The sequence below is a fragment of the Trichogramma pretiosum genome, unplaced genomic scaffold, assembly GCF_000599845.2.
Source record: "Trichogramma pretiosum strain Unisexual culture from Peru unplaced genomic scaffold, Tpre_2.0 scaffold39, whole genome shotgun sequence".
Taxonomy (NCBI): Eukaryota; Metazoa; Arthropoda; class Insecta; order Hymenoptera; family Trichogrammatidae; genus Trichogramma; species Trichogramma pretiosum.
The window spans coordinates 759,268-781,403 of NW_019640828.1; the positions used below are offsets into that span (position 1 = coordinate 759,268).

At 40.7% G+C, this 22,136-nt stretch overlaps 1 protein-coding gene across 1 annotated transcript; it reads right to left on the reverse strand.

The window, feature by feature from the left end:
* Window positions 1–4,340: 4,340 nt before the first annotated feature.
* Window positions 4,341–12,803, reverse strand: LOC106659489 (transcription factor SOX-3). Its single transcript, XM_023463338.1, has 3 exons — window positions 12,607–12,803; window positions 4,680–5,676; window positions 4,341–4,604 (listed from the first exon to the last, which is right to left on the reverse strand). Exons 1-3 carry the CDS (start codon window positions 12,765–12,767, stop codon window positions 4,341–4,343), a joined length of 1,422 nt encoding a protein of 473 aa, XP_023319106.1. The 5' UTR covers window positions 12,768–12,803.
* Window positions 12,804–22,136: the final 9,333 nt, after the last annotated feature.

Below are 22,136 nucleotides of genomic sequence, written 5' to 3' on the forward strand. Positions count from 1 at the left end.
AGCAAAGGTTTTTTTTGTAACAGTGTATATTTTCAGCTGCTACCAATAGACAATCGGCATATTTTATCGCTTTGAACTTCCAGTCGCAACTCATGGATATTTTGTATTGTTTCTAAACTCGACCCAAAATAATTCGTATCTTCCGACAACTGCACCTATGGTAAAAAAAAAATATAAATTTACGTATTTCAAGCTGTCGTCTCACTACAAAGTGCACCCATATCATCAAATACACGATATATATTTACGGTGTTTAATAACTCATAGACGCATAACCACGTCTTACGGGGATCTTGCGGGTGTATATCTGTGTGTGTGCGCGCTGGAAGGGGGCGGAGCCGCTGCCTCGTGCCGCTATCGTTTTACGCGCTCGGCGATGAGAGATCTTGATCTTGAAACGAGCTCGAGCTTGCCAAGTGCTCGGGCTACGGCTCCCCTCCTCTCTCTCTCTCTCTCTCTATCTCTCTCTCTTCTTTCTTCCTCTGTTCTTATATATACTTGAGTGGGAGGAGAGATCGGCCGAAAAGTATGTGTGTGTACGTATCAAAAGGTGTGCGTGGATGTATGCGTGGGCCAAAACGGAGCTCTCGACTAACAGCAGCAGCATCAGCTCAGGTAATTTCGTTGATATCTTCTTCTCTTGCACAAAAGGGGAGACCGTAGACGCGCGTGTAAGACTACTCGGGAGGAACCCAAGGAGAGAACGAAGACTATGGAGGTGCAATATTAAGCGAGTACTATACTATATAGCTAAAGGGAGGCTGTGTGTGTGTGGTGGTACTCCATTAGTATGCTCGGAAGTGCCTCGGTCTCTCTCTCTCTCTCCCTGCCTCTGCGAGCTCCGATTGTAGCCTGCGTGTGCCATTGTGCGCCTCGCACACGGGTATATTATAAGGCGAAGAATGTCGCCTCGTTGCAACTATCCGCCGCAGCGAGATAAGGTTTTTTTTTTTGTTACTTACTCTCTCTCTTCTTCTTATTCTTCGTCTGCTTCGTCTTCATCTTCTTCTTCTTACCAAGAGTAAGGGGGAGAGAAAGACGATTATTACGTCGCATAGGCAGAAAATGTATAATACGCGTATAATATACGATCGATTGTTTCAGCCGCGAAAATACGCGCCATTTTTTCGCGGGTTAAATAAAAACAACAACAACAACAGCGAGTCGAGTCGAGATTTAACGTGGGCCACTATAAAAAGCTCGGCACGCTCGAAAATGTAGTCGAGTTGAAAAAAAAAAGGCTACTGTCTAACGATAGGGGCTGTGCGACTGTGCGAGCGCGCGCGCGTACGTACGACGTGCTATCTCCAACCGGGTGCTCGAGAGAGAGAGAAAGCGCGTAGAGTCGCTATACCGAGATTGCCTTTATGCGACGACGACGACGACTACGACGACGAAAGGAAGAAAAGGCTCTTTCTCTCTCTCACTTTTGCGGGGCGATAATGTCGCCGAGGCTCCGCAGAGCTCTATATATATACGCACGACCATCAGCATAGTATAGTATAAGCAAGATATCACACCGCGTAGAAAATAAAGGGCACGAGAGGCACGTCTAATTTCTCGCTTTTGTGCGCCCGCTTACTTGGGGGGATGGCGGTGCTGGTGCTGCACACACGAAAAACCAAGTAGTAGTAGTAGAAGAAGAAGAAGCGAAAAAATAATGATTGATATCGTTCGCGCACTCGATAACTACGTACATACACGTATAATACTCTAGAAACTCTCGAACACGACGCGCGTGCATTATATAGCGGTAATACAGGCGCGCGCTTGGGTAATCAACCGTAATAATGTACCGAGAGATGATCGCATAATTAGCGAAGTTGCGCGGCGCTCTTCGGTAATTATGGCGCAGTGCACCCTGGCACATTTACATGACGCACACACACACACTGACACTTGACGTTATATAACGTAATAATAACTGCCGCGCGCGTGTGTGTGAGTATATACCTCGAAATCTGAATTTCATCTCCGCGAGACTAGTTGAGCCGCATGAATTAGATTGGATGATCGCTGCTATGCCACTTATCTGCTACTGCCGCTGATGCTGTATATAATAATAATGCGTGAAGGGAGATAATTAATTCGTACATCAACTGAGTCGAGTCATGTTTGTATATTGAACCGGCGCCTCTTCCAGTGCTTTTATTTTTCAATTATTTTTTCCATCGTAATATGTATAAGTTTTTATTTACAATCGATATAGTTTGTATAATATATTTATAAGATGCGTATTATGCAGGAGACTTTTTACAAGATAGTTGTGGTTGATGATCGTCGTGGTAGGATTTATTTCTTAATTTTTTCTTTTGTCCGTAAGTCCATTCTACACATGATTATTGATATAAATGTTTGACTTTTTTTTTGGTAGTAAACCTGGTAGAAATGCTCAAGATTGTATGGCTAGCTTGTAGATTTACGAAAACGTTTTGTGGATTGTAAAAAAAAGTTGGGACCTATACATGAATATTATACCGAGTGTTATTGATTTTATACAATTATTTTTACTTTACCACTTTCGGATTTGCAGATAAAGGTGCCTCGCCATCTAGCGGCGAATGCTTAAAGTTTAAGTAATCGTATTCAAAGCAATTGAAAACTAGCCTAAATTTTTCGAAACCTTCAAATGTCACTTTTAGGTCATTAAAAATGCCCTTAATCGCAGGAGAAAGATCGCCAAAAAACAATCCAATCGTTGATAACGTATTTTTTAATGTTGATCATTTCTACCAGGCAATGAAATTATCTTTTTGTTCATAAATTTCATTCACATTTCTTACGCAAAAACTCCACTACGATCCGTTCAATCATAAAAAAACAACGGACACATCGCATCGAATCCGAGTCGCGGTTCATAAAGGAAGAATGAGAAAAAAAATCAACGAAACGATTTCTCCAGTCGACTTTACTTACAGCCTTACGATCTACAAATATGATTTTTTTTCTCAATATTCAGTAACATTTTTATCATCTATTTATTTTATACAATTCATATCATTACGTCGATCACAGAATTTCAACTATATAACTATATTACACGTCGTCGTCGTCGTCGGGGGAAACTCATTCGTTCGATTTTGCCGTTCTCTCTCTCTCTCTCTTTCTTCCTCTCGTTCTTAATACCGAATTTAACCGTACATACGTATCTTCGTGTATTTACGTAATGTGTGTTTGTATCTCGTATACAATATTCTCTTTCCGAAAGCTTAAGTTCGCATGGTCGCTCGGCCAAAGAGACACACACACATGTATCAAGAGAGAGAGAGAGAGGAGCTTTTTTGCGCTACTTAATAGGGGAAATAAGTCTCGCCTCGTGTTTTTTCCATGCTTACACGACGTGTATTCGTACTTTATACAAAAACACACACTCGCACACTCACATGTGTATTTGGTTATTTTCACATACACACACACACATGGGTCGCGGGCTTTGGCAAAAGGATTTGCGTATCGATTTCCAACGAGTGCATAGAGGCGCGCGCGTATACGTATTTTATTTTTCAATAGCGCGCGCGCACACACGACACAACGATGACGAATAAAAGAAGAAAAAAAAAGAGAAAAACGAAGACGAAGAAGAAAAAGAAGAGTTTCTCTCTTCTTCTATCATTTTTTTTTCGCGTACATGTGTGTATATACGGATGGAAATTCCGCGAGAAAGGGAGGAAGGGCAAAATGCAATTTTTTCCCCATCTCTCTCTCTCTCTTTTTCTCGTCGATACATGCGCGTCGTTTTTTTTTCTTCTTGCTCCTCCTTTTTTTTTATTATTATCGTGTATCGCGTTTGAGAACCGAGCAACTCATTTTCCTGCTTAATGACCAAAAAATTGCCGGGGTTGCCTCGCGCACGGGATTTTTATACACACACACACACAAAATATCGCGCATCTATGTATAAAAGATTAAAGTTGTTTTTTCTCGGTCTTCCTATTTTTCCGTAAACACGATATATCGGGCGGTAATATAATGTATATGTGCTGTATACGCGGTCCTCGTATTCGATTTAAAATTTCGCGTTTATGCAATTTCTGTAATGGCGCACATGGATGCACTTTGACCATTTTCTCCAACCCCCCCCCGAAAAAAAAGGAAAGAAAGAAATCTCTATTAATTATTTTTCGCGCGCGTACGCGGGGGATATTACGTTTTTATTTATATAATATATATACGATATTGCACCGGAGCGATAGGAGGAAGTACTTTTTTTTTTTTAATTTACATAACTAGAGCAACTAACGATAATAAATATTACATTCCTCGGAGCTTTTACAAACATGCCGTATAATGGTAGTATGTACAGGGATAAAAATATCGTTTAACAGACCCAATCCTCCTCACTACTGTACGCCAGCGATGGACTCGGACCTCCTGGCGTCGTCGAAGATGAGCCTCGCGGCGTTGCTCGTTACAACGGCCGCAGCTTCTGCTGGTGTCGTCGTCGTCGTCGACGGCGGCGGTGGCGGCGAGGACGGCGAGTCACGATCACCACCGCCTCCGCCGTTACCCGCGGTCGTGCACAGGTTCTGGGCCTGCAGCTGCGCCGGACTGGTCAATTGTCGCCACCAGTCGGCGCTGCTCCAGCCACTAGTCTGCTGCTGCTGCTGTTGATGGTTCCCCCGATGTTGATGATGATGATAATTGAGATCCGGGAGAACCGGAAGCGGCCTTCATATGACGTGGCAGCGCGGCGAGCTCGTCGCCAGGCTCTGCACGGAGAAGTTGGACGACTTGCTGCTCGGAGCTGGCTTGGATGCTGGTGGTGGTGTTGGCTTTCTCGGGGGTGGCGGCGGCGAGGCGACCCTCTCGACGACGATGGGCGAGGCCGAGCTGGCCGAGGCACCGCTCGAGTAGCCGCAGCGATCCTGAGACTTGTCGTCGTGCATCATCGCCGCCTGTTGTTGTTGTTGTTGCCGCGTCGCCGACTCGTTGTACAGCAGCGAGTTGTCGTTGTCGTCGGCTCTGGCGGGGCTCGGGCCCGTGGTCGACGAGGACGACGACAGGGCACGCTTGTCTTTGTTGCTGGGCGCCGGTGGTGGACTCGGACAGCCGCAGTTCATCTGCAGACAAGTCGGCGTCGCGGTCAGTCCAGGCCAGCCGCTGAGACTCGAGGCCATCTGTTGCTGCTGCTGTTGCTGCTGATGGTGCAGGGCAGCCGAGTAAAAGCTGCCCGCCGCCCCTGGATGGCTGCCGTAGAGCGCCTGGAAGGCCAGATCCGCGGCGAGTTTGCTGCTGCTGCTGCTGCCACTGCTTAGATCCGTCCCAGCCTCGCCCATCTTGTGCTGGATCTGATAGAGCGGATACGGGAAGGGCGGAAAGAAACGAGGTATCTTGAGGTCGTCCTGATGATGATGATGGCCGTTGTTACTACCGTTGCTGGTGGTAGTGCCGCCGCTGGACGAGTGAAGATTGAGGCTCGACGGAGCTGGATGATGATGGCCCACGAGGGGCGGGAGCAGACCCCGCGACAGGTGGCTCAGCGGATGATGGTGATGATGATGGTGATGATGGGGGTGATGAGGATGCTCCGTGGGCAGGCCCATGGAGGAGGCAGCCGCAGCTGCGGCGGCGGCCGAGGCCAGCGCGAAGCCGAACTTGTTCTCCTTCTTGATGACGGACTTGGGCTTGCGACGCGGTCGGTACTTGTAGTCCGGGTGCTCCTTCATGTGTAGCGCTCTGTCACGGGGCAGATAAAAAATGATGATCATGATAACGGTGAATAGTTGGCATTGTTGGAGTGTGAATAAAAGCTTATTACATAATTATATTTGCTTTAGGTGTGAACTACTGTCAATAAAGATCGGCTGATCGATCTTTCATTGTCGTTTCTTTGTTTTTTAGGTATAAAGATTTGTAAACAGTAGAATCAAGTTTAGTTTTACGTTTAAGTCGTGTAATGAAAAAAGGCTTTGTTTCACAGAAAAAAACTTTTGAGTTTGATCATAGCCAACCCCAAATAATATTGTGTATACATTTTGCAACAAAACGCGCCTATGCGTTTCTCTCTTTCTCTCGAAATCTCGCGTACAAGGCAAACATCGAGCTGTATGGAGCGATAAGATGCGCGTGTTTCTTGCCGCGCAGTCCAGGTGTGCGACGCGCGTAGCAAACTCGCGCGATTGTATACGGACACGCGTTGTGTTATTATATTGGGTGCGAGGTAAATTTATCTTTTCTTCTTCTTCTTCTTCTTTTTTCAAGTGTCCACAAGAGAAAAGAAATACTTTGAGAGGCGAGCAGGTCACACAAATGTACGACGCTGTTCGCAATTTGTTTCGAGTGAAATTTCATGCGATTGACATTATAATATTTCGTTTTTGAAATGTAAGACTCGCTTAATCGTAAAGAAAAGTGACTCAAGGCAAAAGTTGTGCTCTTACTTGTACTATAATTTTAACTTTGCCACTTGCGGATGTACAGATTTAAAAGTACTAGGCAGTTGGCATCTAGATCTAGATTAAATTAATTGGCAATGAGCTTGCTTTGACTTATATGATTATTTTGACTTTGCCACTTGCAGATTTTGGCAGATTAAAGTATACTCGCCATCTGGTGGTGGATCCCGGCACTATCGACTTTTTATACATTTTTAAAGCAATCAACGAAAAAAATTAATTTATATTCAAACATTAATTTTTTATAAAAATGCTTAAATTTCAGTGTAGGATTCAATCCTTTTGGCCCTTTTTTGCATTGAAAATAATGTGTACCTAATATGCAGTTCATGTAACACAATAAATCTGCACACGAACATTGTTAATAACCGATGTCAAATTAATGCATCTACTTTCAATTTAAGGTATTTTTTTTTGCTTCATCCACAACGCAGCGCACAAGTTGGTATTGTCATCCAGCGAGCGTCGTCGATCAATCTCGACCCTTTTGTACACACACACCCGCGGTAATACACCGTAAATGCGTATATAGCAGCGGTAAAATTACGCCCCGAGAGACCCGAACAATCATCGAGAGAGCGCGCGCAAAGGCGTGTACACCGGCCACGAACAAGTGCGCCGCGGCACCGTCGAAACTTTACCCCCTTGGTAGTTTCTTGACCCCGTAGTGATCGTCATCCCCCTCCTACCCCCCAACCGCACGTGCATCTCGCGCGCGCGTAACGCATCAAAGCCTCGAGAATAATTCGAGCGACGTTATTTTTTTTTCGAGAAAGGTGCGAATGTTATGCCACACAAAAGTTTCTGTTGTCGCGGGCGAAAAGGATCCTCTATGTATATACGTACAAACTCTCGCGCCTTTTTTTTACCCTCGCGCGCGCGAGCGCGAGTTCTTTTTATCTCGCTCGGCACGCATATTTGTGTATGCCGCGCGAGGCGAGAAAAATAAAAAAGCCGGATAAAGTCAAGAAAGAAGAGAGAGAGAGAAGAAAAGAGGTGCAAGAGAATGTCTATATACTAGAGTACTTAAGTATCATATACACACACACACACTGGTGTATGCATAAATACGTGCTGCGCGAGCGAGCGACGAGAGTCGAGCATAATGGAGCATTATGCGCCCGCGAGAGAGAGAGAGATATCGCGTTGTTGTTGTGTGCGCGAAGTAAAAGACAGGGATAGAGATAGGGGTATTTATGACAAACAGGGTTTCTTCCTTTTTTTCTGTATCGTAGCGCACGTGCGATAACAAAGCAGTGTATTATGATACAAGCAGAGAAGTATGGAGAGAAAAAAAAGAAGTAGAATAAAGCGAACGCGAACGCGATTATCCTCTACTCTACGTGAAACAGAAATGCAAGCAAATACACACACTCGAACACGAAAAAAAAAATAGGAAAAGAAAGCTAGCTATATACAGGCGGGTATATACATAGAGCTCGAATATGAATATGTGCGTGCATATATACCGAGAGTTATTGTCGCGGCGCGGCCTGCACAAGCTTTTCGCTGCATACACGCGCGCATGTACGCACATATATCGCGCACCCGCGAGCTTTTACCCAATGTTTATACTGATTTACCGCGCTTTTGTGCTATCTGCCGCGGGACACACATTGTCTGTGCCGCCGCTGCTGCGAGCTAGTAGCAGTAGTAGTAGTACACGCGAATACGGGGGGGGGGGGTAGGTACGTGGCAATTATTATTCCGCGCACCCGCAACTATGTCTCTCTCTCTCTCTTGGGCGAGGGTATGTGCATTATTATTTGGAGTCTCTCGTAGTTTTGCGTGTCGCGTACGCTACTCTCTCCCACCCCGCTGAGATTTTATGTACAGTATGTGTGTGTATGTGTGTTTTGTTTTGCGGCTCTTTTATCGTGTGGGCGGGTTCGCGATGACACAATTCGCGCAATGTACCGCCGCTGTTCTTTTTCTCGCTTAATTTCGTTACAATCGCGACTGTGCGTCGTTTTCGAGGTTAAAGGTGGGAAGCGGCTGATGATTTTTGAGTAAGACTCTCTCGAAGACAAGTATAGATCGAGTACTGTTTGCTGTCGAAAGGTTTGACTTTATACGATTATTTTTACTTTGCCACTTGCAGATTTTTACGGACGAGGCTGCTCGCCATCTAGCGGTAGAGGTTGGTTCTAATGACGATTGAATTTTACGTAAATCAACGCATTGACGCAGCGTTGAAATGTTTATTTTCAATAAAGGAAGGCGAAGAATTGATTTTGTTGTTCATTTATTGTCTTGAAAATATTATATACGGTTAAATTTTCATTCATCTTTTGCAGTTAACGTGCGAAAACACAATATAGTTCATTTCTGATTCGATAATTTTCAAATTATCACTCAAAAGTACTCTCAATAGAATTCAACGCGTTCGATTTTACACTAAATCTGCTCTTAACTTTAGCGACTCATTTTCAAAAATGCAAGTGACTTAATATTGCGAATAATCATCTCGAAAAATCTCTGTAAAATATGTCAGACCTATTTTGGAAGTTATCCTATACACATATACCTACGCACAAGTGGACTGTTATTCGCATACTCATAATAATATACGGCAATACATAAGCCGCGTCGAATACACACGTAATCAACGCGACTCGCGCAGTCACATATTCATATACGCGCATTGTGTTTTATACCTTTATATAAAAGAAAAAGACCAGAGTTGACAAAAAAAAAAAGACCGGCCCTGAAACATATATACCCCGAGCGCGCATACACCCATACACATAGTAGTAGCACAGAGCGAGCGAGAATCGGCTGCATTGTAAGCCAATAAGAGAGTCTATTGTGGCGCGGTGATAACAAAAAAGAAAAGAGAGAGAGAGAGAAGAGGGAATCAAACGCGGCGCTTACCATTCTCAAAAGCTGATCACGTACTACACACACACACACACACACACACACACACACTCGTGTGCTCGCAGGGCGTGACTCTACACGGGCGCGCGAAGGGTTGAATATAATATAATATATAATAGAGTTTAAAGTCCGTCGCGCGCGCGCGCGCCCCCGCTTCGGCCCTATATTATGTATAAATGATCGGTGAGTTTAAATTCTTGACGATTGCTCGTCCCTCCATACGCAGTACATGATTTCAATATTTTTTTTTCTTCTCGTTTGTTTTTGTATTTCGAAAGATAATGTATCATAAAATATGACACGGAGCTCTTGCGTGTATGTATGTGCGTGTCTATATATCTGTATATATAATACGTGTGCCGCTCGTTGCCCAAGAGGGTGCCGGCTGCAGCCTAGTGCGCCGAGCGTCGCGCGCCCTGGCCAAATCCTTTTAAATCCACACAATTGCGACAATAGGGCTTTATTTGTTATCTCGAGGGCCACATTGTGCAACCCGCGCCGTGAAAACGGCAGTAGAACAGATTAGGTCTCGACGACGACGAGAGGCCCTTACTAATTTTTTTTCTCCCCCCTCCCTTACCCTCGCTTTATTCTTATCAATTTTCTTCTTATTCTTCTTCTTTCTCGTCGCCGCCGATGACTTTGAGTCTATGTGTATTATGTATAGAGCCGTAAAGATGGTGGAGTACACGCGTGTATAATTACCCGCGCCGCTTAAACCGCAGCGATCCGACGATCGGGCGCTTCGATAAATGATACGTATATACGTATGAATCGAAAACGACCAACGGCGACGCGAAGGAGAAGAAGAAAAAAATTCGCGTCGTGTGAATCACCATATACATGATTATGAGGGTAAATAACAAATAAGTCAAATGTAAGAATTATCAAAGCAAATACGGCAGCAGCAGCAAGCGACACGATAATATAATGCCTCTCGCGCGCGCATATACACGTTCGATAAAAAAAAATAAAAAGTTCCGAGTGAATGAGAGGAGAAGAAAAAAAATTGATTTCGATTTTTTCGACGCTGAATGTCCGGCATTGTACGTATCGTATACCAGGTAGCTTATCGCCTCTTTGTTATTGACGAATATGAACGTAGGAGAAGAAAAAAAAATCACGAATTCGCGCGAGGTACACGAGCGTGAATCAATGTTGACCGATTCGCGCGATATCGCCTTACTTCTTCTTCTTCTTTTTTTATTATTATTCAACTCACTTTTTTCTAAAAGTCATGCTCCGAAATATATATCTTCTCTTTGCCTATCCGAATTATTATTATATTTATATACATCGGCGCTGCGCGATAACGAGCACAGAAATTCAATTTTCCTTCTTTTCAACCCCTTGCGCGATTGTGTATTATTATATCATATATTTTATATATATATGAAACATTATGTGCCTTTTTTATCGATACCGGCAGCGACTGTCACTTTTTTGCGCCGACTGCGACTCGCCTCATTGTTTTTTGCCCTCGACTCTCGAATTATAGATATATGTTTTCTTTGATGGCGAGAGAGGAAAAAAAAAGAGAGAACGAGAGAAGGAGGAGGAGGAGGAACGTAGGAGGCAGCCTAGGAGTCGCGCGTGAAAAATGGCACGTCTTTTCAATTTCCGGACGCTCGAGATTTCCTTTTGGCATTTATATTATCGCGCGGGCGGTCGCGTACGGGGTAAGACGAAGAAAAAAAAGAGGAGGAGAGGAGAGAGGTGGAAAAAAGGAATAGAGAAAAGAGAAAAATGTTGTGCATCGGCATCCACTTACATAAATCTGGCTTCGTTGGGAAAATTCAACGATTCGCGTTTACATGAAAAATGTCTCGATTTGTTTCGATCTCATGCCTATATCGACACTTATTAGCTCGGTATAATCTCGAGCCTACTATAAATCGGATCTCACTGCATTAAAAGCTTATTAAATTCATACAGAGCGAGTACATAGCAGCTATCCCAAGTGGGATCGGCTAAATAAACTCATCAAAGGCTCTCTCCGTACATCCCGCGCGATTATTAAATATGTTATATATTCATCGCGTGGATAGATATAATATATAGATGCTGCAGCCACGGGGCAATAAAGCCAGAATACATAGCGCACGAGAATCGCCCTCGAGATAATAAATAGCCCTGTGTAGTAGTAGTAGTAAGTACGGCCACGCGCGGGGGGCTCCCTCGAATTTATACAAACGTGCATATTATGACGCGCAGCAAGGCTTAAAGATACGTATTCAAGGGTATATAAGCTGGATTTGTAAATGGGTTTTTTTCTTCTTCTTCTTCTCTTTCTCTGTCGGCCGTGAGCGCTACGCGGGAAAAATCACATGCGTGTATATAGAAGAGAATCGTATGCGCGCGTAAATTTTGAATTTTCACGTACTACGTACAATAATCGCGCCTATATATGGTGAAAAGAGAGATAAAGAAGAAAAACCAAAGGATATATCGCCGTTGCTTACGAGTAAAAACACACATCATCGAAGCGCCGTGAAAAAAAACACACCTCTTTGGATACCATGAAAAAAAACACACCTCTTTGGAACGCTGCGAAAAAAAACACACCTCATCGGAGCGCTGCGAAAAAAAACACACCTCTTCGGAGCGCTGCGAAAAAAAACACACCTCATAGAATGCCATGAAAAAAAACACAGCACATTGGATGCCGCGAAAAAAAACACAGCTCATTGGATGCCGCGAAAAAAAACACAGCTCACTGGATGCCGCGAAAAAAAAACACACCGAATCGAATTTTGTTGCGTTTTTATTCTGCTGTGTTTTTTTTCGTGGCGTCCAATGAGGTGTGTTTTTTTTCGCGGCATCCAATGAGATGTGTTTTTTTTCACGGTATCCAATGTGCTGTGTTTTTTTTTCATGGCATTCAATGAGGTGTGTTTTTTTTCGTGGCGCTCCGATGAGGTGTGTTTTTTTTCACAGCATTCAATGAGCTGTGTTTTTTTTCGGGGCATTTTATCAGTATGTTTTTTTTCGTAGCGTTTTTCACTGTGTTTTTACTCGTAAGCAACGGCGATATATCGTTTATTATATTCATACGTGCGTGCGACCCTCGACATCTATCGTCGTATTTTTATTTTATTTTGATGCATCGACCCTTCAAAGTTCATCTCTCTCTCGAGTGTCATCGTCTAGAAAAGCTCCATCCCCCTTTTACACGCGGCCTTGTAAAACGCAATTAGTATCTTCCCCCCAGCTGGCCGTCGATTTGGAAAATTTCTACCCCCTGCCTCGTTGCAACTAGTACTACACGCGATGATTGCGCTCGCTTGTTTTTCGATCAAGTTCTCACTCTCACTCTATCTCTGTCACTTACCTGAGTCTCTTTGCCTCGTCGATGAAGGGCCGCTTCTCGCCCTCGCTCAGCAGCTTCCACTCGGCGCCGAGCCGCTTCGAGATCTCCGAGTTATGCATCTTGGGATTCTCCTGGGCCATCTTGCGACGCTGGCCCCGCGACCAGACCATGAACGCGTTCATGGGCCGCTTGATGTGCTCGTTCACGTGCAGAGCTTTCGCGGACGACATCGCGTTTATTCTATTTATTTGTTTATTTATGTGGTAGATTGCACTTGCTCGACGTTCGTTTAGAAAAAGTATAGATAAATAAAAAAAGGTTTCACTCGAGAATCTCGCACAGTTTCATCATTCGCAAATATCAAAAAAAATCTTTTATATCGTCCTTCTTTTCTCTTATATCGTTACAAAAAAAAAACAACAACAACAACAAGGAGCTTTTTATGCAGTCAACAATTGATACACGCACAGCGAGCCAGCAACAAGCAACAAGGACTAGTGGCGAAAGAAAGACGAATCTCTGCGCGGCTGGATCGCTCGGTCCGTTATGCGCGCGCGTGTATTATATTTTGCGGGCCGAGCTATCTCTCTCTCTCTCTCTCTCTCTGTCTCTCTTCGTCGGGGCGCCCCCGCTGCCGCCGCCAGCTGGCTCGAGGAGGAGGGTTATAAGAGAGCAGCAGCAGCGGAACACGGAAAAAGAGAGAACAGTTGAGGAGAGCGTGGAGGGGGCGCGAGAGCCAATGGCGGTGACTGATAAGGGTCGCAGGATTGGTCGACCCCTTCGGTATACACGACGAAGTGTGCTGCTGCGTGGGTGTATGTGCGCGCGGCTATGGCGTCGGTGGCGCTGGATATATATACACACGATGTATATATAGGTATAGGTGTGCATGAATTGCGATGTAGCTGCTGCTGCTGGGAGCAACAGGTTGTTGGCTGTTGAAACGAGTGTGTATACAAACTGCGGATCGACGCGTCTATATTATGCTCGCACGACTTTTGACGTTTGATTGTTTTGCTAATTTACGGTGGAGATCGATCGCGCGTGTAGTGTGTTTACTATAAAGATCTATGGACTTTCTACTGACCGAGAGATGTGTACTTGAGTTATGGAGAAATTTTATTATTGGGTAGATTAATTTTTATGTGTTTATCGATAAATATTAACTTCGACTTATGGAGTAGGTTTTAGTTCCATTATCGATTTAGTCCAGTTTATAAATGATTAAGAAAACCCACACTTATAAAAAAAATCAACATTATTATAATTACACATACGAAGTCATTAGTATTCAATTATTTATTTAAAGGAACCCCTTTATTCGAAATTTAATTCCTCACAAACGCTCTCATCAATTAAAACATACATTTAAACTACAGAGGTTTGACTGTATTTACTAATAGTTTTTAATACATTACATTTTCCATATAATTCAAGTAAGGCGACTGTGCCTATTTTCGCTCAATAATTAATATTAAAGATATAATTGTATACAAAGAAAATTGAAAAAAAGTTGGCTTTATCGATCGAATACGGGTAAACTATATTATGTAAATACTTTAATCAAGTTTTTACCTTATCTAGAAACTTAATTCAAAGTTGAGTAAAAATGGAGCTTAGCCAAGGATCGAAGGCGAGACCTGATATCTCTCGTTTACCCTAACGGTTTTTCGCATAAAAAATGGCCATTTAATGGTCATTTGCCATGAATTGCCATTAAATGGCCATTTTTTTATGAGAAAAAGCGTCACATCAATGGTTTTTTACTATACAGTAAAAAAACATATGTAATTTTTAATAATCTGATTTTACCGTGCATCAATTCGACACCGATTGAATTATTCATTCGACATTGGCACCACGGCACAAGGACAATGGAGATCGCTTTTGCTATTCTCTTATACATTACAACTTGATAAGGAGTCGCGTGTGCAGCAGTAGCAAAAAAAATTCAGTACTAGGCGCGATTCCAGAAGGAACTCGGCAGCGCGCGCACACACACATACACATACACGAGGTAACTCGATATTGGCCAAGGGCGATAAGAAAATGCTGTAGGCAAGAGAGAGAGAGAGAGACAAGATTTTGTGCACCGAGTTGGAGTACGCGCGCGTACCCGAACCGAGCATTATATACATAGATATATGTAGTAAAAAGCTCTGGGAGGAAGGACGAAACGAGCCAAGCCATTGTGCCCCTTTCAAAATGGTTACGCGGAGTAAAAAAAGATAGAGATAGGGAGAGAAGAGAAAGAGAGAGAGAGAGAGATGGAAAAAAGGAGCATCTTCGTTTGTGCCGTGGAAGAATAAATATCGAGCACGTTTTTATTATCGCTATTATGTATGGAGACCGAGAGCAGCAGATTTTATAATTAAACGCGAGATATGTAAGAGTTTATGAATGTTTTGAGTAGACGTATATAGCTTTTTCTTTTTTTTTTTTAAGTAACGATACATTTCTCGTCAGTTTTTTGATGTGGCGTAATGTATAGAGAAAATATATAAGAATGTCCCAAGTGGTAGATTAGAAAAATTGTGCCACTCACGCGATTCGGAAAGGCATTGACAAAGATTTTGAATTGTTAAAAGTACTAAGAAAAAAAACAGTTACGAGAGCTTTTATTAATTTTGAAGAAATTTAGAAAACATTTTTCGTTTCGAATAAACGGTTTCCAACTTGCTTTTGCAGTAATGATGTATGATAACTTGTCTCTTAGCAGAAATAAAAAGTCTGTTGGAAAATTTAACAAAATCTTTCATCATAGTGCAAGTTCGATCGATTCGGGATCTCGATATTATTACGTGAGATTAATCAAAAATCCAGTTCCAAACAATATGTGAAGAAACTCTCGGCTGATCGTTGTTTGAACAACTGCAGGTAACCAAGGAGCCGAAAATAAAACACAGTTCATATCAAGTAAGACACAATCATAATTATTGAACATTTTTATTGAAATTTCAGAAAAAATATATGTATTTACACATATTTACTGTTGTCAATCATCATTTCTTTTCGAAATCATGGCATGCTTAATCTTTACCATCTTCGTGAATTCTTTTTTGGTGTACAAGTAAATTCGACTTTTGTCCAAATTTCTGCTCGCACTTGTCACATCCGTAATCTTTACGATTTTCATGGACCGTTTTTTGGTGTACAAGTAAATTCACTTTTTGTCCAAATTTCTGCTCGCACTTGTCACATCCGTAATCTTTACGATTTTCATGGACCGTTTTTTGGTGTACAAGTAAATTCGATTTATATCCAAATTTGTACTCGCATTTATCGCATGCGTAATCCATGTGACCTTCGTGTACTGTCTTTCGGTGTTTTCTTAAATAGCTTCGAGTTCCAAACTTCTTATCGCAATTGTCGCATGCGTAATCTTTGCAACCTTCGTGTACGATCCTTCGGTGCTGAATCATAATCCATTTTAGTGCAAATTTTTTCTCGCACTTGTCGCATTCGTGATCTTTTCGACCTTCATGGATTGATTTTTGGTGGTACACCAAATGATGTGCAAGTCCAAACTTCTGATCGCACTTGTCGCATGCGAAATCTTTGCGACCCTCATGAACTGTCCTTTGGTGCTTCAACATATCTGCTTTTAATCCAAATTTCTGCTCACAATTGTCGCATGCATAATCTTTGCGACCTTCATGAACTGTCCTTCGATGGGAAAGCAAATGTGACATTTGTCCAAACTTCTTCTCGCATTTGTTGCATGCGTAATTTCTGCGACCCTCATGGACTGTGCTTAGGTGTGAGAGCAAATTTCTTTTTTCTATAAATGTCTTCTCGCATTTGTTACATGCGAAATCTTTGCGACATTCGTGGACTGACCTTTGGTGTCTGATCAATGACGATTTTACTCCAAATTTCAGCTCGCATTTGTTGCATTCGAAATCTTTGCGACCTTCATGGATGGTTTTTTGGTGTCTGAGCAAATGCTGTTTTTGTCCAAATTTTTTTTGGCACTTGTCGCATGCGTAATCTTTCTGGCCTTCGTGTACTACCTTTTGGTGGGCGATAAAATTACATTTTTGGGTAAATTTCTTTTGGCACTTGTCACACGCGTAATCTTTGCGACCCTCATGAACTGTCCTTTGGTGCTTCAACACATCTGCTTTTAGTCCAAATTTCTGCTTACAATCGTCGCATGTGAAATCTTTCCGACCTTCATGGACTGTTTTTTGGTGCGAAAGTAAATTCGATTTGTGTCCAAATACCTTTTCGCACTTGTCGCATGGGCAATCTTTGCAACCTTCGTGTATTGTTTTTTGGTGTATGATCAAATGCGATTTGCGCCCAAATTTCTTCTCGCACTTGTCGCATGCAAAATCTTTGCGACCTTCATGAACTGACCTTCGATGGGAAAGCAAATGTGACATTTGTCCAAACTTCTTCTCGCATTTGTCGCATGCGTAATTTCTGCGACCCTCATGGACTGTGCTTAGGTGTGAGAGCAAATTTCTTTTTTCTGTAAATGTCTTCTCGCATTTGTTACATGCGAAATCTTTGCGACATTCGTGGACTGACCTTTGGTGTCTGATCAATGACGATTTTACTCCAAATTTCAGCTCGCATTTGTTGCATTCGAAATCTTTGCGACCTTCATGGATGGTTTTTTGGTGGCTGAGCAAATGCTGTTTTTGTCTAAATTTTTTTTGGCATTTATCGCATGGGTAATTTTTTGGACTTTTTTTCACGGGCTCACAAATGAAATCTTTACGACTGCCGTGTACCATCTTTATGTGCAAGAGCAAACTCTGTTTGTTTCCAAATCTCTTCGCACACTTATCACACAAATGATCTTTGAAAACTTCGTGGAATATTTTTTTGTGCTTGAGTAACGTTGATTTGTTTTCAAATTTTCTCTCGCACTTGTTGCACGTGAAATCTTTACGATTTTTGTGTACTAATTTCTGGTGCGTAGTCAAACTTGATTTTTCCACAAATTTTTTCTCGCACATGTCGCATGCAAAATCTTTACGGCTTTTGTGTTCTAATACTTGGTGTCTATTTAGATGACTTCGGTACTCAAATTTCTTTTCGCACTTGTCGCATTTATAATCTTTTTGTTCATTGTGAGTTATATCTCGGTGTGTCATCATACTTGATTCTAGCGTAAATGCCTCCTGGCAAATATTACAAAAGTATTTTTTTTCGTTTGATACAACAGTGTCATGTTCACTTGAATTATTTTCCGAGATAACTTCCTCGAATTTCTTATCATTTTTATTCATTTTGGTGACAAAAATCAACGATGGATTCTTTTACTTAGTGCTACGAAATTTAAACGAGTAAAATTTTTCTTTTAGTATTATGGCTTATATCTTCGGGGACAAGACTCAAACTAATTTGTTTTTACTATAAACATGATCAATGTTACGAGGGATCATTTAAAAATCGTCTATGATGTTTACATTGTTAACAACTGAGTTACCGATTTTCTTTATTTACTTATTATCGCTACAATATTTAAACCAGCTTTTAATTCTAAGCGTCAATTTCTTCGGAAAATATTTAGGCCTCCTAAAACTAATTAGTGCAATTATCTGTAACGTCAAATAATATAGTAAAGAAGTGAATATTTATTCTAAAATATGTCATCCCCACACCATAGATGATTAGCGTGCTCCAAAATTTGACACTGGTGATGTTCCAGGTTTTTTTAATGACCATTTTTTGATTAAAATTTTGCACTTACCATTTGAACACACCTTGATTAGTTACTTTTAATTTTTTACTCTTAAAATTTCAATTTAATTTGAAAAATCAATTTAATTTCTTAATATAAATTTCGAATAGTAATTGTAATTGAATTTTTATAAACGTTGCTTTACTTATATGAATAGTTTTACTTTGCCTTTTGCAGATATACAAATAAAGGTACCTCGCCTTCTAGTGGTGTAGACAAGTATAGGATTATCCTACTTTAGGTTGTTGAAAACTGGTCTAAATTTCTTGAAACAATCCAATTGTCATTTTCATTTTATTTAAAATGATCATCGCAAAAAATAAGCTTATGTATTTTGAAACTTTTTAAATGATATTTAGTGGTCATGCAGCCATTATTTATAATGAGTATTTTCACCAAAGAAGTGTCTAATTTGATCATAAAATCTTAGAATTCATTAACAGATGGCGCATTGTGAATTCGCGAGTGACAAAACACATTTTTGCAGGGTAATACAAAGCATCATAACATATACTAAATATTATTTTAAGCCCCGGGTTATAAGCTTTGAATCTCATGTACGTCTTATAACATTGCTTATACATATTGATTTCCAAATATGAATTTGTGCATTTGACATGCTTTCTCTTTTTCTCTGCTTTGGCGATCGAACGCATGCATCATTTACGAAGCTTTCGTAGAAGAAGCACTCGTTGTACGCGCTCTTGTTTACAGAGCATCCTGTAATAAATAGTACACTTTGCATTTAGGGAGTTTAAAACTCGAGGCTGATAGAATCATATTATGCTCTAAGACTTTCCAGTTTTTTGTGCTCCGGAGGCAAGTAATCTACTACTCTTGCGAATTCCCCTAACTGAAAGTAATATTTTTAGATTTCGTTCGGCGGAAGCACAAAAACGAATTTTTTCTATAACTGTTCTTCACGTGATTTGTGAGAGGAATCATAGAACTATTCAAGCTAATGACTTTTTTTAACAATTCTTACGATAAAATGAATAAAAATATTGACGAACCTGGTAGAAATGATCAAATTTATCATTTGAATTATTTTAACATATGTTACCATTAATTTTCTTAATTTTGCAGATTTTTATGTTACTATAATGTTCAAATTATTATTAATGACCCGTTGAAAATGTCAATTTATTCTTTTCAGCAAATTAAGAAAACAGTTTTGGCTAAAACGTCGAACGTATGTCATAACTATAATGATAAAAAAAAAAAACTATAAGGTTCCCATACAAAATATAGAGAAAACGTTGTTTTAACTTTGCTGTTTCAACACACTTTTTCTTCTGAGACTTGGTTTTAACCACTAATCAATTATCCTAAATTGTAATTACATTTTTGAGAAAAAAGTTTTATTTTGAAGATTACTCAATTGTCTTTCGTTCAAACACTGAAAACATATATATTGCTACACTAATAATTGAAAAGGTTGATAAAAAATCGAACTATTTTAGATCAGATTCGAATTTTTGATACCGTCAACATTGAGCAACGATCAAACGAATGAAAGATTCTTATAAAATAGTTAGTGCGATGAAGCAAGGTATGAAGAATCAGGACTGAAAAAAAGTCCGGCTCGTCATGCTGGAGCTAGCTCAAGCATTCACCGCTAGATGGCGAGTACCCTTATCTTCGAAAATCTGCAAGTTACAAAATGAAAATAATAGTATAAGTTAGAGAATAGACTTGCTCTACATGTATTTGCATAAACCCGGTCATCCGTTAACAAAAAAAGATGAACTTCTTTTTTGTCTGACCAGCGGCCCAGACCCCCGCAAATTGTTCCTAGGGGTCCTAGAACACTTTTGTGTTTTAGTCGCTAAAAAGTCAATAAATAAGAAAAAACGAAAATAAACCATAAAGTTCACTTTTCCTGTACTGAATTTTTCGAGATATTTAGCCCTCAATGCCAGATGTCGATTTTCTCGATGAAAATTGGATATTTCGGAGAATCTAATAATACCATCGGAAAGTTGAGGAAATTTCTAATCGAATGTAGTAGTCAGTTACTATTTTAGATAAATTTTGGTACTTTTTCAGCAACTATACGAGAAAACATGACTTCGTCGTCTAAAACACAAAAGTGACAAAAGAAAAATCTATCTTCAAATTTCATGTTCACGCGTTTTTTCTCACCCCTAGGATCTCTAGGAAAAATTTGCGGGGGTCCAGGCCGTTGGGCACGCCAAAAAATTCACCTTTTGTATGAAACTGCATTTTATTTTAGGATTTGACCATGTATTAAAAAAAAAATCTTTCTAATTTTAATGGTCTTCAAATTTAGATAAAATAATAAAATTCAAAATCAATGGATTCAACCTGATCGGTACATTGTCCGTGCAAACCGCTTCTGCAATACAGTAGCTTATTTTTCCTTGCCTCGCACTACTTTGACAATAAAATACTTGAAACAAATCGTCGCAACGATTATACACCTAATTCCCCAAGCAGCCGTAGTATACAAAAATACCTGACGGAAAGGTAAAAAAAAATAAGAGAAAGAAGATCATAAACAGCACGAGTAGCGTGAAATAATAGACAGCCGTGCAAAATGCGTAAAGAAGGGGGTGGTGTACGAGCGGCACACGACGATATAGATATTATGTATACCCGTGTACGCAGTAATGCGTATGATCGTCGAGGCCGTTGCTTTCGAATCAAAGAGCAGAGGGTGATGATGCGTATATATTATTATTGTATGCGCGTTTAACTCGACTCCGGCGCACGCGAGAACGGGAGATAAGAATCCGGCACGTGCATGCATGCGCGGCCCACGACGCACGGGGCTCTCAGCTGTGATTTCCTCGTTTTATACCTATGTGTGTACTCTAGATTTTCTCGTCCTTATCCGATATTTCGACCACGATTATTGTGTATGGTATATATATGATAAATTGAAATGTACGAGAAATAAAAAAGAAGCGACTTCGGGGAGTGCACGCGGAGTCGGACTAATTTAAAACGCGATCCGATCGAACTTTATAAAATCGAAAGCTGCAGTGCGATATCTCGCGTGAACATTGAAATAGTCAATGATGATATTCAGAGTTTCTTGCCATGTCGCATGGAGCTGTGCGTGGAGTTATTTGTGTATGGGTATTTTTATAATTTATATATGTCTTGCGAGAAGAGGAGTATATTGACTTGCTAGCGTACAGAGACAAGAAAAGAGAGAAGAAAAGGAAGCTTTATGCGACACGAGCACTTAGTCCGGACGCTAGTCGGTTTTATTTTCTACGGTTTCTGAGGCGACGGGTCTATTTTTCGATTTTGATTTTCTCATACATTTTTCGTCTAAGAGTTATTAACAAATTAATTTTTTATAAATAATATCTTGTAAATTATTGAAGATAGATTCTGACGAAAAGAGAATTTATAAAAATTATTATCTATTTTTTTAAAAAAAAATGTATAAACACTTTGGTGTTTATTCAACAGTATAAGCTACTCGTAGTTATACTTTTGAATTTTATTAACGAAATTTAATTAGTTAATTAAGCATGATCGTATGAACAATCAATTTAATTATAATTTTTAAACTGACAACGTTGAAAAACGCTATGGAGCTCAAAACTAATAGCTCTTCGCGTTTACAATAACATTACATTACGTAGCACACACAAAGTTGCCCCCCTGTTCGGTGCGAGCTATTTACGTATCTATATTTTTATAGAGAAGAGAGAAGACAGACGCGTACAGAGAAAGAAAATAGATTGAGAAAAAGAAGGAAGCTTCATGTTTTGCTCGATTCGTATACTATAGCCTCGTTGCTTCGTGCGAGTTTTTATTCAATATTCATAATAAATGTATGTACTACAATTGCTACCTATATACAACATGCTTT

Excerpts from the sequence above, each read along its gene's own strand:
- LOC106659489 (XM_023463338.1), bottom strand. The coding sequence starts at position 12,767 with ATGAACGCGTTCATGGTCTGGTCGCGGGGCCAGCGTCGCAAGATGGCC. Across the intron at positions 5,677-12,606 it reads GACGAGGCAAAGAGACTCAG|AGCGCTACACATGAAGGAGC; the intron begins GTAAGTGACAGA and ends GCCCCGTGACAG. Across the intron at positions 4,605-4,679 it reads CGAGCTCGCCGCGCTGCCAC|CAGCAGCAGCAGACTAGTGG; the intron begins GTCATATGAAGG and ends AACCATCAACAG.